Raw genomic sequence first — 15124 nt, 5'->3', positions numbered from 1 at the left:
CAAAGGAAAGGCAAAAACCCAAAAAAGCACAATATAACTCCTTTTTAATCATGGCAAGAAATGAGAAAGCCATGTGTAGAAAGATGATTAAAGATATGACGGATGCATAACATTAATTAAAATACAAACACTGAGCTTTTGATTTCCTCAGAAATACAATTCCAACTGAGCTACTCACTCACTTTAAAGCATTTTTGTCCATGTCATTATTTCTACATTTGTCAGGTCTGAACTCCGGCATCACCCAAATTTTTGATGTCACGGTACTTCTCTGCCGTGTTCTCAACATCAGTCTGGCATCAGTTTAATAGCAATTAGATTCAGAGACACAACTTCATCACTCACTCAGCTAACAACCATTTTTAACAATTATTGGAAGGTGCAGACTGTGTGAAATGGTGAGTGTAATTAGCTGTTAACAGGTCATGTAATGTGGCAGCTTATAACTCAAACTGTTAATCAGCACTTCAGCCTCACACTCACTGAGCCACATCTTATCCAGAGTGATAGCAACGTGGAACTATTGTGTCAGCCAGTTCATCAAATACTGCTACGGCTAATTGCTGCTCCTTTACCTTTGGCAGCCGGTATGACAACAAACAATCACTCAGCTTCACTGTTTGTTTCAGGTCCGTCTGTATGAGTGGACGGCTGAGAAGGAGCTGAGGACCGAGTGTAACCACTACAACAATATCATGGCCCTTTACCTGAAGACCAAAGGAGATTTCATCCTGGTGGGAGACCTGATGAGGTCCGTCCTCCTGCTGGCATACAAACCCATGGAGGGCAACTTTGAAGAGGTGAGATGTGAAGAGGATTTAGAGAAAACAACGCAAGGACTCTAAGGCTATGTTGAGTCAGCTGGCAAATAGATTTGTTTCTCAAATCAGATCTGAAAGAATAAGTGTTCACACTGTAAGTCTCCAGGCAACTCCAACATATCTGCATGGGTTGTTGTGGTAATGGTGTAGGCATCAGTCGCTATGTATGCTGTTGACGCATGAGAGATATAGATCCATCATCATCCACTCCAAACAATCACGTTGTCAAGTCGTGTGACCATTCACAGAATGTACTGCTCTGCTAGTAGCTGCTCTGATGCACTTCGGTTCCTCTGGATGCCACAAAATACACGTTGAAATCCGATGTGAGCAACCAGAGCGTCCAGACTGAGACACGTGTAATCCTATTTGCGAAAATCACATTTCATGTTGTTCTTTGATGTCCAGATGCTTATGTCTATCTGGATGGCTATAGAGCACAAGTTGTGTGTTTACCTCATGACAGAGGTGTGTGTGACAACAGATTTCAGGATTTTTACTTTCAGCCAACGCTGCTGGTTATTTTTTTTACATACTCTGATGCTGTCAAACATCAAACAATTCTTTGTTTGGTCCACACTTGCATTTTTTTAACTTCTCTTTGGTGTTGCATGTTCTATTTTCTTCTCTTCAAAGCATTGTCGCTGACACATACCTCCTAGCCTTTTGACGAGCAGTGTGTTCAAATTGATTTGTGGTAGAAAGATGAAGAGATTTGAGGACGAGTCACGCACACTGTTTGAACACATGCTGTGCTGCTGTGTGCTCAGTGAGATTTAGAGAATACCTTGAATTTGTTGAGATACAGTACACACCAGCGAACCTCCGTAATTAGCAGTTTGTACCTGATGAAAATAGTCAAGTTGTTACTTCATGCTTTGCTAAGTTAATTTTCTCCAGGCTCCAGCTTTGTAGTTAACGCACGGATATGTGAACGGTATCGATCTTCAAAGCAAATATGTGGATAGTGTGCACATCTGACCCCTGCTGGGTACAGGTGCTGGATAAAAAGCAGCAACAAAGGAGGGGGAGACACTCTCTGCACACTGAGATTCTCAAACTGCCAGGTTTTCATCAGGCAAACATCCACGTGCACACAAAACATGCTGTATACAGACCCTGTAGCTAACCTGCACAGACAGAACAAATATCTCAGGTGCTTTTTGATTATTTTCATTTTTCAGTATGTGAATGTCTTCAAGGCTATTTAAAAACCCTACTACCCTTGTGCTTGTACTTATTGACTGTATTTGGATTCCAGCACTTGTTTTTGAGTCAGCACCTTCCTTTCTCATAGATAATACAGTATTTACTTGGAGACAAGAACCATGCTGGTGTTCCCTCTGCGTTGTTTACTGTTTTATCCAACTCGTCTCATGTTTTTTCGTCAGATTGCACGTGACTTCAATCCTAACTGGATGAGTGCAGTCGAAATCCTGGACGATGACAACTTCCTGGGGGCAGAGAACGCCTTCAATCTGTTTGTCTGCCAGAAGGACAGGTGAGCAAAACATAAGATCTTCTAGAAAATAAATGCTCAGATTTTAGTCTCCGTGCTGCTCCTCTACAGCCAAACTGACAGAAATTTTCTAAATCACCTCCAGTGATTATCCACTGAAATCAGTGTTATGTCTTTAGACGGCTGCTCTTTCTACGCTCAGTCCATTGATACTTTTTTAGAGCAGCATCATTGACACGAATGTGCTTTAATATCATCGTCCTTCCATTTGTTCTGGGAATTATGAGTAATCACGCCACCGAGCTTTTATCTGCTCGGCTGCATTTCCCACTTTAGTCATTTTCTATTAGACAAGTGTTGATTTCATGGAAAAGGATGAAAGATGTGCTCTGAAAGTGAGTGTGTTACATTTATGCCACCATTTATTATCTGCCTAATACATCAGGTCGGACCACTCAATGCTTTTGACCTTTATTTTTGTATCACATCTCTCTTCCTGTTGCGCTCTCCACCTTTCCTCCCTCTTTATTCCCATTACCTCTCTATCACTCTCTGACCTTTTCCAACACTTCTGATATCTCCGCCCTGCTTGTTTTTCTCTTGCTTAATCGATCAATCATGCCCCTAAACATTTCTTACTTTGCATTTTGACATCTTTTTCTTTTAACTCTTTGATTTGATCTCTCCTCTTTCTGTTGGCTCCTCTCTCCACATCCCACATGTTTGATCCCCCAATGTTTGTAATCTGTTTTTCTCCCCTCTTTGTGTTTCTCTCCCACCGTCCTTCCCGCGGTCAGCGCTGCCACCACAGACGAGGAGCGGCAGCACCTTCAGGAGGTGGGGGTCTTTCACCTCGGGGAGTTTGTCAATGTCTTCTGCCACGGCTCACTGGTGCTGCAGAATCTGGGCGAGAGCTCCACACCCACCCAGGGCTCCGTGCTCTTTGGCACCGTTAACGGCATGATTGGTAGGACGATTTCACACTCACACAAGCATTTACACGCAACACACTTCAGGTACAACCCCTGCTGTGTTGGACAGCTTTTCACAAAACACAAACACAGCGGCTACCATGTGTCAAAAAATGACCTCAAGTGTTCAAATTAACTTTTTTAGGGTATATTTCTGCATTTTAGGAATGTATTTATTTGCATAGTTGCCAAGAGTTAAATGTGAAAGACGATAATTTACCCTACGACACTGAATGATAAATTAAAGGTTAAATATTTTATGATGCTACATCCAGGAGCCGCTTAGCTTAGCTTAGCTTAGCTTAAAAACTGGAATGAAGAGAAACAGCTAGCCTGGCTTAATCCAAAAGTAACAGTATCCACCTCTTAGCACCTCTATAGTTAAATAATACAAACATTGTATCTTGTGTGTTTAATGTGTTCTTTTACTGAAGTGCCAAAATACAAATTCTGGCTTTTACAGCATGTTGCATTCTTCACTATTTCTTGGCTAACAGTCTCTACTGGTTTCTTCCAGTAAGTGCACAAAGCCAAGAAATAGTAAAATAACCCTCCATGACACAGTGAATTGATGCCTTTACCTGCGGTTTTTGTACAGGTTACATGAACGAAATGTATTGCAGGGGTGGGTATCATTACAATTTAAAAAGAGTAAATTCAGAAAGGAATAGAATGTTTTAATTATATCTGTATTGTTAGAGCAGTTACAGTAATATGTACAACAGCAAAATCTCTTTAAACTCAGACATCAGTCAGTATCAGTTAAGATACCTGCGCAGGCAAACTAAGCTAAACAGTAAGACTACATACAGACAACTTTCGTTTTAGCGTACCGGTAGCTTTTCTGTGATAATTCGCCACAGCCGAGTTTGCGCCTGGTGCTTGTTTAAAACAGCAGCGCTGGATGAGAGACTGTGGACGGAGACATCTGGTTAACTCTAATGTCTCCTCTGTCGCCTCTCTGCTGTTTATCAACATTATCATGTTGTTGTGGCCTCTGCTCCTCCACATGCTCACACACGGAGCGAAGTCAGCAGAGCGAAGGCCACAACAGCATTTCCCAAAATGTCAAACTACTCCTTTAAATTCTAGACTTTTTTCACTCCAATTTTCTCCCTAAAGGGTTTGTTTTCTCAAATCACAAAAACAACTCTTTCCCTCTTATCGCTAATAGTGTGAAGCCATACAGATGGTTGCGGACTTGATTTTTTACTTTTTGCGGATCCACTGCTGAGACTTCTGCCTCCATCTTGATTCAATGGAGATGATCAGAATTTTTATGTCGAGTTCACAGCATCATGTGTTTTCAAAGGGCACTGTCTCTGTTGCTCAGGATAATCCCCAGACATCCCTGTGGACACTTTGACTTTTAGTAGAATATATTTCAAAGAGAGAGCAGTAAACCCAGTGAACATAATAATATGTTTGATCGTAAAATCCTGTAAATAATCTCATGGAAAAGTTAACTTTCATTCGGTATACGTAGGAAAATAATGTGCAGTGCGACTGTCTCCACCTGACAACTGCTCACAGAGCTGGTTTTCGTTTCCAGTTTTTCTAATAATCCGCTGTCTGCAGTAACAAGACTTCAGACCAATTAGTGAGTACACACATTTTTGTCAAAAGCATTTATTCAGAACTAATGTGTCCATGTGAGAAAGGAAGAAAGAAAGGGGAGAGACATCATATTTTTACACCTCATTACTCAGATTTAAACTAGTAACTTTCAGCCTGGCAATAATGATGGCAGAGATGAAAAATAGGAAGTGCAAATCATTTGGACACAGCAGTCATTTACACCATGCGCTTCCACAGGATTAACACAGCGTGTTATTTCACCTCAGCACCGTCTGTGATTTGTTAAAAAGTCTCTGTGGAAAGTTTAGCAGGAAATGAGAACCATTGTACGTTCCCGTAAAAACTTTCCACATTAGCCAATAAGACATAATAGGCCTGAGTGTGTAATGAAGAAGAATACCCCTGCTAGTCTTATTGCTCCTCGAGATGCTGTGATATATTAGATGTTTCTAGGAAGAAGCTGCAGGCCGCGTGATTATTCTACCTAAAAAGAAACCGACAAGTGGACTAACCTCTAATAAACTTTGTCGTCTGCTCTTAAAAACCCAGACAGATTGTCATTCTGGAATTGATGGTGACCGAGATGAGAAGACGATTTCTGAAAAAATGTCATCTAATGTCAGATTACTTTATTCAGAGCTTTAGAAAAGATCGGTTTGGACTGATGGTGAGATAGAGAGAAATGGACTCGGCAGGTGGGCATTTATGGGTTTTTTTGTGCCAGTCTTGTTAAAGCAAGTTAGTTTCATCGAGAGATGAATCAATTCAAAGTTCCAGCCTATCTGTGATGATCTGCTGCTTTTCTTTGACCCCTTCCACACTGGACAATGACCTCACTAACACCTGATAACATTCAGCTTTAGTCTTCAATGTGAATCCGTATAAGCTGCATTTACTCCTGCGTCAAATGACCATGAAAGAAAATAAGGCCATTGGCATTCAAGTTTGTATGTGTTCAAGTCTAGTAGCACTGGGGACATCGCTCAGTCAGCGCTGAGTTTGGAAGAGACTGAAGTTAGATATATTTAAAAAGAAACCACCGTTCGTGGCTTTCGTGTTTGTCGGTCTCTGATCGGTGCAGCGCATGTGAAACTCTCAACAGAGCTGACAAAGAAGAGAGACGTCTCACTCCTTAGCAACTTCTGTTATCAGCGCCAGGAAAAAAATGTGTCCAATTTAAAACATATGTTAACGTCTTCTGGATGTATTCTGATGAGGTATCTGATCTGCTGCTTTCTACAGTTCTGATTTTCCAGCGCGTTTGAGACGACAAGAAAAAAAAAACGGAAAAGCGAACTCATCTAGCTGCAGTGGGAAAAAGTCAAACGCCAGTATTTAGCGGGTCTACCTGTGTTTGAAAAAACTTGCATATACTTTTTTGTTGAAGTTGTATTTGTTTACATTGCTTGATGATTACCTTTCAATTGATCATCTCTGGGGTTCTGCCTCGGTCCGAAAATGTTTTATAAATATCATGAAACTGGGCCTGTCTTAGATACACCAAGGCAGTATTGAATAATAGAGTCATTAGTCAAGGTTCCATCCAATTTAGCAGGTTTATTGAAGACAGACAAGAAACGGATGAGTCTCTGCTCTGTTTCTTATCTACTGTAATTGAACCTGTGACATTTGCTATACATGGCCATGCAGTATGCACTGTTACCCCTTCAACTACCAAGTTTCCCAGTTGCCTTAGAATGAGTTTTGTTTTTGCCTACAGAGGGAGCAGATCCTCGTCCTTACAGTCAGTCATGTTGCACTGCCGTGTTTCTACAATATCCCAGAATGGACAAACCAAGTACTGGCTCTAGAGAGGGGCCTTGGAGGTTTTTGTGTTTTTCGTGACGGCCCTTGCAATCTGCAACCTAGCCCCTAGATGCCAGTAAATCCAACACACTGTCCCTTTAAAACATTGCAGAAGAATACAGCATAATAAGATGGAGTCTTTTTTTTTAATGCATTTCCATTGATAATGTTCATTAAAACAGGTGAATTGAAGCAAACGTAATGTAATAAGACTAAGTTGCCTCAATGGTTGCAGTGACACTCAATTCAGTCAAATGGGCAAATAAATCCTGACAATATTTGTTAGAAGCAGCCCTGCTGTCCTCCAAACTGCTCCTGGCAGTTTTCTCCCAAAACCCCAGCTCCTTCATGGCTTCATATGCAGAGAAACAAACTCCGCATTACTAATCAGTGTAACCTTTTGTGCACAAGCTCGCCTGTTTTTTTTTGTGTGTTAATTTCAGTGCAGATTATCTCCCTGGAGCAGCACGATAATGCACTTACTGTCACAGAACTTGAATTTTGAGTATGGAGTAAGCGTGCTGCTCGCTGAAAGCTCCACGGCTCGAAGATTCACAGAGAAATCACTCAAAATAAAACATTTTGGAACGGTCTTGAATTATTGAAGAATTGAAATCATACTACTTTACTCTTGGCATTGTTCCGGCATACAAGCATGAAACTTGCATTAGGAGGATTGCAGTCACACTAATGACCTTTTTAATGTATTCATTGTTAAGCTTTTTATAGGTCTGTTGTGAAGTCTTACAGCTTCTTTCTTCCTTCTTTCTGGTGAGGAAAGTATCAACCATCTGCTGCATCGAGGTGCAAATCTGTTTTATCATGCCTTTAAAAAAACAGGGCTGTACTGTTGACTGACACGTGTGTGTGTGTTTGTGTGTGTGTTAGGTCTGGTGACGTCCCTGTCCGAGGGCTGGTACAGCCTCCTCCTGGACCTGCAGAACCGCCTCAACAAGGTCATCAAGAGTGTGGGCAAGATCGAGCACAGCTTATATCCTTCTCATATATTCAGTGTCACAGTGACGGAACGAGCTGCACTGACCGCTGTGGTTGTCTCCTTGGCAGTAAACCCGGAGAGTTAAATCACAAAGTGCTAATACTGCCTTTGAATGTGTTTGACGGACGCCTCATGCGTGGAACAGTATGAATGTGGCCGCTCAGCTCTGCTCCGATTCAAGACCTGAAACTTAAAATTAATTAACAATTTGAATAACGGATTGATGAATCATCAGACCAGATCAGACGTTGCAGCAAAAATGCCGGTCCTCCCTTTCATTCTGAGCTTGGGCAGATTGTCATGTTTTCTTATAAGCGCTGGTGGGAATGAAACATTCAGTGTCGGGGTGAAACAGATTCTGTCACAGAGCGCAAAAAAACGGCACATGCACAAACATTGAGAGGTCTGCCAAACTGCTCCATCATGTTTCTATTATGTTCGGTGCCTCAGACAACATCATGCTGCCAGGAGTGAGCTCCAGCAGAGGAGCAGAAATACTCTGCAAACATGTTGTGGATAAAGAAAGCTTTGCTAGAAGAGTTGTTGCTCCCAAGCCGCGAGCCAGAAACGGGGCGCTATCCAGGCAGAGTTAATGGACTCTCCCAGCTGTGTCCTCCCACACCGCCCTGCACTAATCATTGCAATGCTTGATTTGGTCTAAATCACCCTCAGCATTTTTTTAAGCAAAAGTGCCACTGGTTACAGCTTCTCCAGTGTACTTTCTTGAGCCTTGTGAAATTGTAAACAACATATCTTTAGATTAAGACCACTGGTGAGACCAAACAGCTTTAGGTAATGTGAGAAGCATTTTTCTCTATTTTGTGACATCTTATAAGCTAAATAGTTCATTGTTTAATTGAGAAAATAATTGTCAGAACAGTCGGTATGAAAAATAAAAGTTACGGTCCAGCTTGTAAGAAAGGATTTTGCAAATTGACTTGGCATTAATGTAGCACTTTTCTAGTCTACTGACTACTCAAAGTGCTTTAAAACATTTGTCACATTCATTCATTAACACACATTCATACACTGATGGCAGAGGCAGCCATGCAAGGTGCCAACCTGTTCATCGGGAGCAATACAGCGCTTCATATTCAAAGCACCTCAGGGTATTTCTATGCTCAGCTATTCACACGCACTCACACACCGCTGGAACAGCCACGGGCCCAAGGACACTCTGAGATGTAGCCGGGGGATCCTAGGATCGAACCGCTGACCTTCCAAAACTGCAGTAATTTTTTACGATGTTGTGAATTAAAAACTGATAATGTGAGAATTCAGGGAACTATAGGTGATGGCCAGTACAACCCCTGAAAAACTGTTTTATACATACAAAATCAAACGCTTTTGCAAGCTGCTGTCAAAACACCAGTTCTCTATAGGTTCAACAGCACCAAATACTGGATCCTGATCGATTGCTGGCCCCAACTGCCTTTTCTTCTGAACTGTGCTGTTTTTATTAGACTTCCCACACAGCGTTCTGTGCGTTTCTTGCCTGTGCCTGAGGTAAAAATATGCAATACTGTACCTAAAGTGCAATCCTCAGGTGAAGCAGCAGCCTCGTATTGATTTTCCTTGACTCCATGGCACCTGGAGGTCCTTCCATACAGAGCGTAAGACGGAACAGGCCACGGGATTCATCGACGGGGATCTGATTGAGAGCTTCCTGGATCTCGGCCGAGCCAAGATGCAGGAGGTCGTGAGCACTCTACAGGTAGGAGCTCATCTTCATCCAGACTTTAATGCTACATGTTGAACCTTTCTGTGCGTCTCTTTTATCCCTATATTCGTGAGAGAAAATCTGGCTGCAGCTATGTCAGAATTGTGAACCCACTGAGCTCCTTCATACCCTAAAAGGGGATTAAGCACAGAGGCATTAAGCTTACTTAACAGCTTTCTCATTGCAAGGTTGCTGGCTCAGCTTGTGGTGACCTGTTATGGCCACAAATCTTAAAGATAGTTTAATAACAGCGAGACTTAAGCTTGTTAGAAGAGCCCGGGCCTCTGCTCCGATAACAAGCTTATGGTGCTTCTCTCAGAAACGGCTAGTGAAGAAGCACACCAATACCGCGTTGTTATTTTTGTATTTGGCTTGAAGCAATGTCGAACCTTCAAAGATCCTTCTAGACAGTTGCTCCTGTGCTCTGTGAGTGAGAACTGGGAATAACTTTCATAGCAGAACAGGTGGCAAAATTACTTTTGGCAGAACAAATAAGCATATTCTGCATGGTGTCTCTCTTTACTGTCATTGAATTTTTCAAAAGAGATCACACTTTCAGCTCATAAACAAAGACTATTCCCTGTTCGCCTCTCAAGACCAGCTGATTAAAAACAGTCCAAAATATGTGGAAGATTTCTTTGCCAGGAAACTCCTGTTTAAAGCCAAAATTCAACAGAAGTTGGAACATTGCTTGAAATACAATATGTTGCAGCATCAGTTGCTCACTTGCATCCGTGTGAATAACTGCACTTAGAAACGGGGCCGCGCAATATGCTCAAAAAAATCAAAATGTAATATGAGTCACAGTTGGTGGGAATGATCATTTTTGCATCACAGTTTTCATTTTCATTGAAAAAAACTATTAAAATCATGCTGATGTGACATTTGTTGGGGTCTGTACCAAACACACTTTAAGATTTATTGGCCGGGACGTCTCTGCAGCACTGCAGTACTTCATTGAAGTTGCAGCTTCTCGCAATTTGGATACTGCACTTGATCATATCGCAATATTGATTATATATCAATTAAATGATGATCAGAAACTAACGTTCGAGAACTGTCAAATGACCTGAACTATTAATCGGTTATAAAACATAGATGTCAGTTACTTAAACCTAAAAATTAGATTGAAAAATAAAAAATGGCCACGGTCTTTGCAGCTCCCCTGAAAAGTCAGTTTGAGAAAGCCAGAACAACCAGATGGTCATTTCTTTTGAGCGAGTAAGTACGTTTATTTAATACAGAACCTTTCACAGAGCAAGGTCACACAGTGTTGTCAAAAACATAAAAACGGCAAACAATAAAACGTAAGCCGCAACAGATCTTTAAAAAGAAACACACACACACAATCACAGGCTGCAGACAGCATGAGGGCCAGTCTGAATAAATGAGTCTGAATAAATCAGCAGAAACTGCAGAACATCAGTCTTGAGGAAAAATGGTCCTCAGTGTCGAACAGACCACTTCGCTTTGCTTTTTCCTGAAGCTCCATATGTGCGATGAGCTTCATGGGCAGCCAGTTTAAAGAATATGAAATAGGTGTTATGTGAGACGTCCTGCTGCACCTGGTCAACAGCCTCGCAGCACTGTTCTCCACCATTTGTAGACCGTCCAGAGATTGATTCGCTGAGGCAGGTAGAAAGGGAATTGCAGTCGAGTCGGCATTATATGAAAGTTTGAATTATCATTTTGAGCTCAGGTTGTGATACAACAGATCTGAGTTTGGACATATTGATGCATGATATGGATTTATTTTTATTTTTTTCAGTTGATACAGAGAACTGATAAGATAACTGATAATTTCACATTTTTTTATTTAAAGAAGATGTACACAACCTGTAGTTTATCCAAACCTGAGGATGAGAGAGGTTCACATGTAGTGAGCAAAGGTATATGATTAAATAGTCCATATTCAGTTCAGTTCAGTTCTGTCATTTTATTATCCCAGATGGGAAACTTGATTTGCAGTCAGGGGCACAAGATAAAAAACACGCGAATACAAAAGAACAAAAGTACAAAAACCAACGGTATAAAATTGTTTCCTGTACATTGAATATACACACAATAAGACAACAAAACAATCTCTGAAATACTATATCACATGTGCAGATTAAACAGGGTTCTTGCACAGGGAACAAAGTTTTTACTCCTTCTGCACTTGAACTGGGGAACTCTGTCTACAGCCTGAGGGAAGAGTTTCAAACTCTTTCTTCCTAATTGTGCTCACCTCATCTTTCATTGTGCAAACAGCCACTTAGGTTGTAAATGCTGCACTTTTTAAGTCACTGTGAAAGCAATGTGGTTTGATAAAATTGCCTCTATTTATCAGGTAGCATTTCACTGATAGGATAAATAGCAGATAATATAAATTTCCCAATATCAGGCCGATATGTATCGTGCATCCCTTGTTTCTCAGATGAAATAAACATTTTTGTGAGTTTTTTATGTTTTTTTTAGGTTAGTTTACAAACATCACGTTGAGATACAGAAGAGAAGTGATACAAAAATCTAAAATGCAGTCAATCAATAATCATTAGCGTCAACATAAAAGGTTTCCGGGAGCTTTTTAAATCTTTACAAAAGGGGTAAAGTGACTAAATCCCATTGAAGACTGAGTAAATGTTCAATGCCTCTGAAACAGATGACTCCCTCTCTGTACAGGGGTTTATTGGTTCATCTAGAGGCTCTGGTGGAGTCTCACTCTTTGATGTCGTTTAATTTCAGATCGATGACGGCAGCGGCATGAAGCGTGAAGCCACAGTGGACGAGGTCATTAAGATTGTGGAGGAGCTGACGAGGATCCACTAACCTCGACCGCCAACCGGACCCCTGCTGAGCGAGAGGAGGGTCCCGAGGAGGAACGATGGGCTGAGCGGCGAGAGGGCGAACATGGCTTGAGTTTTGCAGAATTGTAAATAATTATAAATAAACAGTGTGTGCATGTTTGTCCTTCAGACTTCAGTGATTTGTAAACCGTTGAGGCCCTGAAGGTGCTACATGATGGGTGTAGCAATCTTCACTTAGACAAGTCTTGAAGCGAAGTGTGTAGCACCCTGTTTGGACAACAAAAAGACCAAAGTTAAGACGTTGGTCTGAGTGTGTTTGAGTGTGTGTGTGCGCGCGCATGTGTGATGTGTGTGGAATAATGTGTGACTATAAATGGGAAGAACCCAGAGATTTTCTTCACCAAAAACCTTCTCTGGGATATTTGTGACAGTTCAGGCAGGTTGAAGGTTAGCAGCTCCTCGACACCCCACAGTTTGACTCTGAACGATTTACACTTTTCAAGTTTATTATTGAAGTGTGGAGTAAACACGCTGTACGAAAAACAAAATGAGGAAAATGATAGATTTATAGCTATTTTGTCTTTGTGATGTTTTCTTTGTTTATTCTAATAAACTTTGCTTTAGTACTGTTAACACTTTGAGTGTCTGAGTTTGTCTCTATTTTGACTTTTATTACCCTCAATAAGCCTGCTCCTCTGGTGGTTACTATTTAGAAAATCAATGTATCTGTGTCATTTTGGAGCCACGCTAGCGGTTTGGCTCAAGTTGCTCGGTCCACTACGTTGCTCGAGATTGAGAAATCTCCACAACTACCATGATATTTCAAAAACATTCAGGGTCCCCAGATGATAAGTTCTACTGACTTTGGTTATTCTCTGACTTTTCTATGATGGAGTGTGAGGGCCATTGTAGGAACTGGGGGAGAGAGGTAGTACTCTGAGAAAAAACTCTGATAACCTGGATAGTCTGAGATTATAAAGCCATAAATATGTGAGAAAGCATTCAGAAATTATTTAAGATTATAGTCACAATTTTACAATGGAACAAACTGAGAAAAGCTGCCGCTGGCCGTGTATTTTTCCTGCAGTGGACAATTATACTTTGCAATTGGATTTGACAAAAAATAAATATTTGGGATTTTAGCCCAGTGTCACCATAAATATCAGCGTCTGTGGTGTCCTGAGTTTTTATTACTATTATGTTTTGGGTTGTCCATCTGACCGTCCGTCTCTCAAGAACACCTTGAGGGAATTTCTTCAAATTTAGTACAAATGTTCACTATGACTCAAGGATTAGCTGATTAGACTTTGGTGGCCAAAGGTCAAGTTTAGTCTGAACTCATTTTGCCCCTTTCTTGTGAATGCCTCATCTCAGAAATGCCCACTAGGACTAGAGGATTAACTGATTAGGATTTGGTGGAGTTTTTAGCCATAAATCAAGAATTCCTACAATAAGTACAGTCAAATTTGGCATACGAATGTCTAATAAGACAAAATTACTAAGTAACAAGTTTGATATACATTTGATATCCAAGAGGTCAGAGGTTAAATGCTCTGTGAGGACATGATGTTCTGCAAAAAATGTTCTGGCCATTATTCAGTGCCACAGCTCTAGAATAATGTCTTGACTAGTGCATGGAGGCATACAACCGGGATTTGGTAATTCTAGTTTAAAGAGAGTATTACCCCCAACTCCATTCTGTACAGTATATATTTATTTGATACGCCATTATATTTTTCCTTTAACACCATCAGAAATATCTCAACATGTGCTATCTGGATTGGCAAAAAAAATGATGTAGGCCGATAGACACATAATTCTTAACATAATTCTAAGTTTGGTGATCTTCTCACCAGGGGCGCCGCCAGAAATCTTGGGCCCCATGACAGATTAAAATATTCAAGATAGATAATAATATTATTAGCCCCTCAAAGGGCCCCCTGTCAGTGCCGGGCCCTTGGAATCGTCCTAACCTTTCCCCCCCTGGCCTCGCCCCTGCTTCTCACACCACCATGAGGTTGACTTGTCTGTTTTTTCCTGTTTGGTACAAATATTCATGGTCCCCAGAGGACCAGTGTGTTTTTTCGTGTTTTTTTCAGTGTATTAATGCAAATATTCTGCTACTCTTCCAAGGCAACAAACAAACTATTTGGGTTTTGGACTGAAGGTTAGATAAAGAAAGCAATGTGAAAGAGTGAAGTGCCATTTTTTTCAGGGCCATTTGATAATGAAAAGCCCGAGGTTGATGTAAACTGCTCTTTATTCAGGCTGATCTCTTTGCATTCAGTGTGCAGATTTTAGTCATTTTCTGCTTTAATATACAGCTTTTTTTGTTTTTGATACACTTCAAACAAGTTGCCCTGCAGAATTGCTGGTTCTAACCTCATTCATCAAATTAAAAAAGCATCTCGCGTCTGCTTTACAGTTAATGCAGCCATTGAGCCCACGCAGCCGTAATGACTCTTACGCATCCAAACGAGATTGTAAAGAAGAAAAAAAAGGTCTCCATCTCTTTGTGTCAATAGATCAGTGTGTGTGCAAACCAAACACAGCGTTTTTTCCGTCTCGTTTCTTCGTCAGACTGGCTGAAAATGCAGAATATTACTGCGCATTGTTTTTCTCAAGCGCCTCATTAATTTCTGTTGTGTGCATATTTCTTTTCATCTGCAGTAAACCTTGTCGAAGTGGAAGAAAGCGGCTCTTTGAGGCAATAATATCAAAGGTCTCACATGCTGAAATACTGGCGGGGTGACAGGTTAATTCTCTGCACCTTCTCTGCTTTTCTTAACTGAGGGTTTGGAGCAAACTGGTCAGAAACTGGCCGTGGACATTGTCTGCCAGGTTCTCTGAGCTATTTCTGTCCTCCTGTCACCATCCCGAGGCAAACAGGCCTCTGTTTTGCACTGGTGTTCAACTGATTCACCATTCACTGGAGATGGTCCTCAGCCTTCGTCACATTTACATTTGTTTTCTCAATTTAAATAAA

At 41.1% G+C, this 15124-nt stretch overlaps 1 protein-coding gene across 1 annotated transcript in view; it reads left to right on the top strand.

The window, feature by feature from the left end:
- The window catches only part of ddb1 (damage-specific DNA binding protein 1), a 55566-nt gene extending 42795 nt beyond the window's left edge, over positions 1–12771 (top strand). Inside the window, exons 22-27 of the mRNA XM_084356891.1 lie at positions 630–800; positions 2213–2322; positions 3078–3247; positions 7524–7626; positions 9223–9346; positions 12077–12771. Of these exons, the coding sequence (XP_084213017.1) occupies positions 630–800; positions 2213–2322; positions 3078–3247; positions 7524–7626; positions 9223–9346; positions 12077–12160 (762 nt within the window). The 3' untranslated portion in view covers positions 12161–12771. The remainder of the gene's footprint in view (positions 1–629; positions 801–2212; positions 2323–3077; positions 3248–7523; positions 7627–9222; positions 9347–12076) is intronic.
- Positions 12772–15124: the final 2353 nt, after the last annotated feature.

This window comes from Pagrus pagrus, assembly GCF_965226575.1.
Source record: "Pagrus pagrus genome assembly, chromosome: 1".
In the NCBI taxonomy this organism is placed as follows: Eukaryota; Metazoa; Chordata; class Actinopteri; order Spariformes; family Sparidae; genus Pagrus; species Pagrus pagrus.
This window is presented reverse-complemented; position numbering and strand designations above follow the sequence as displayed.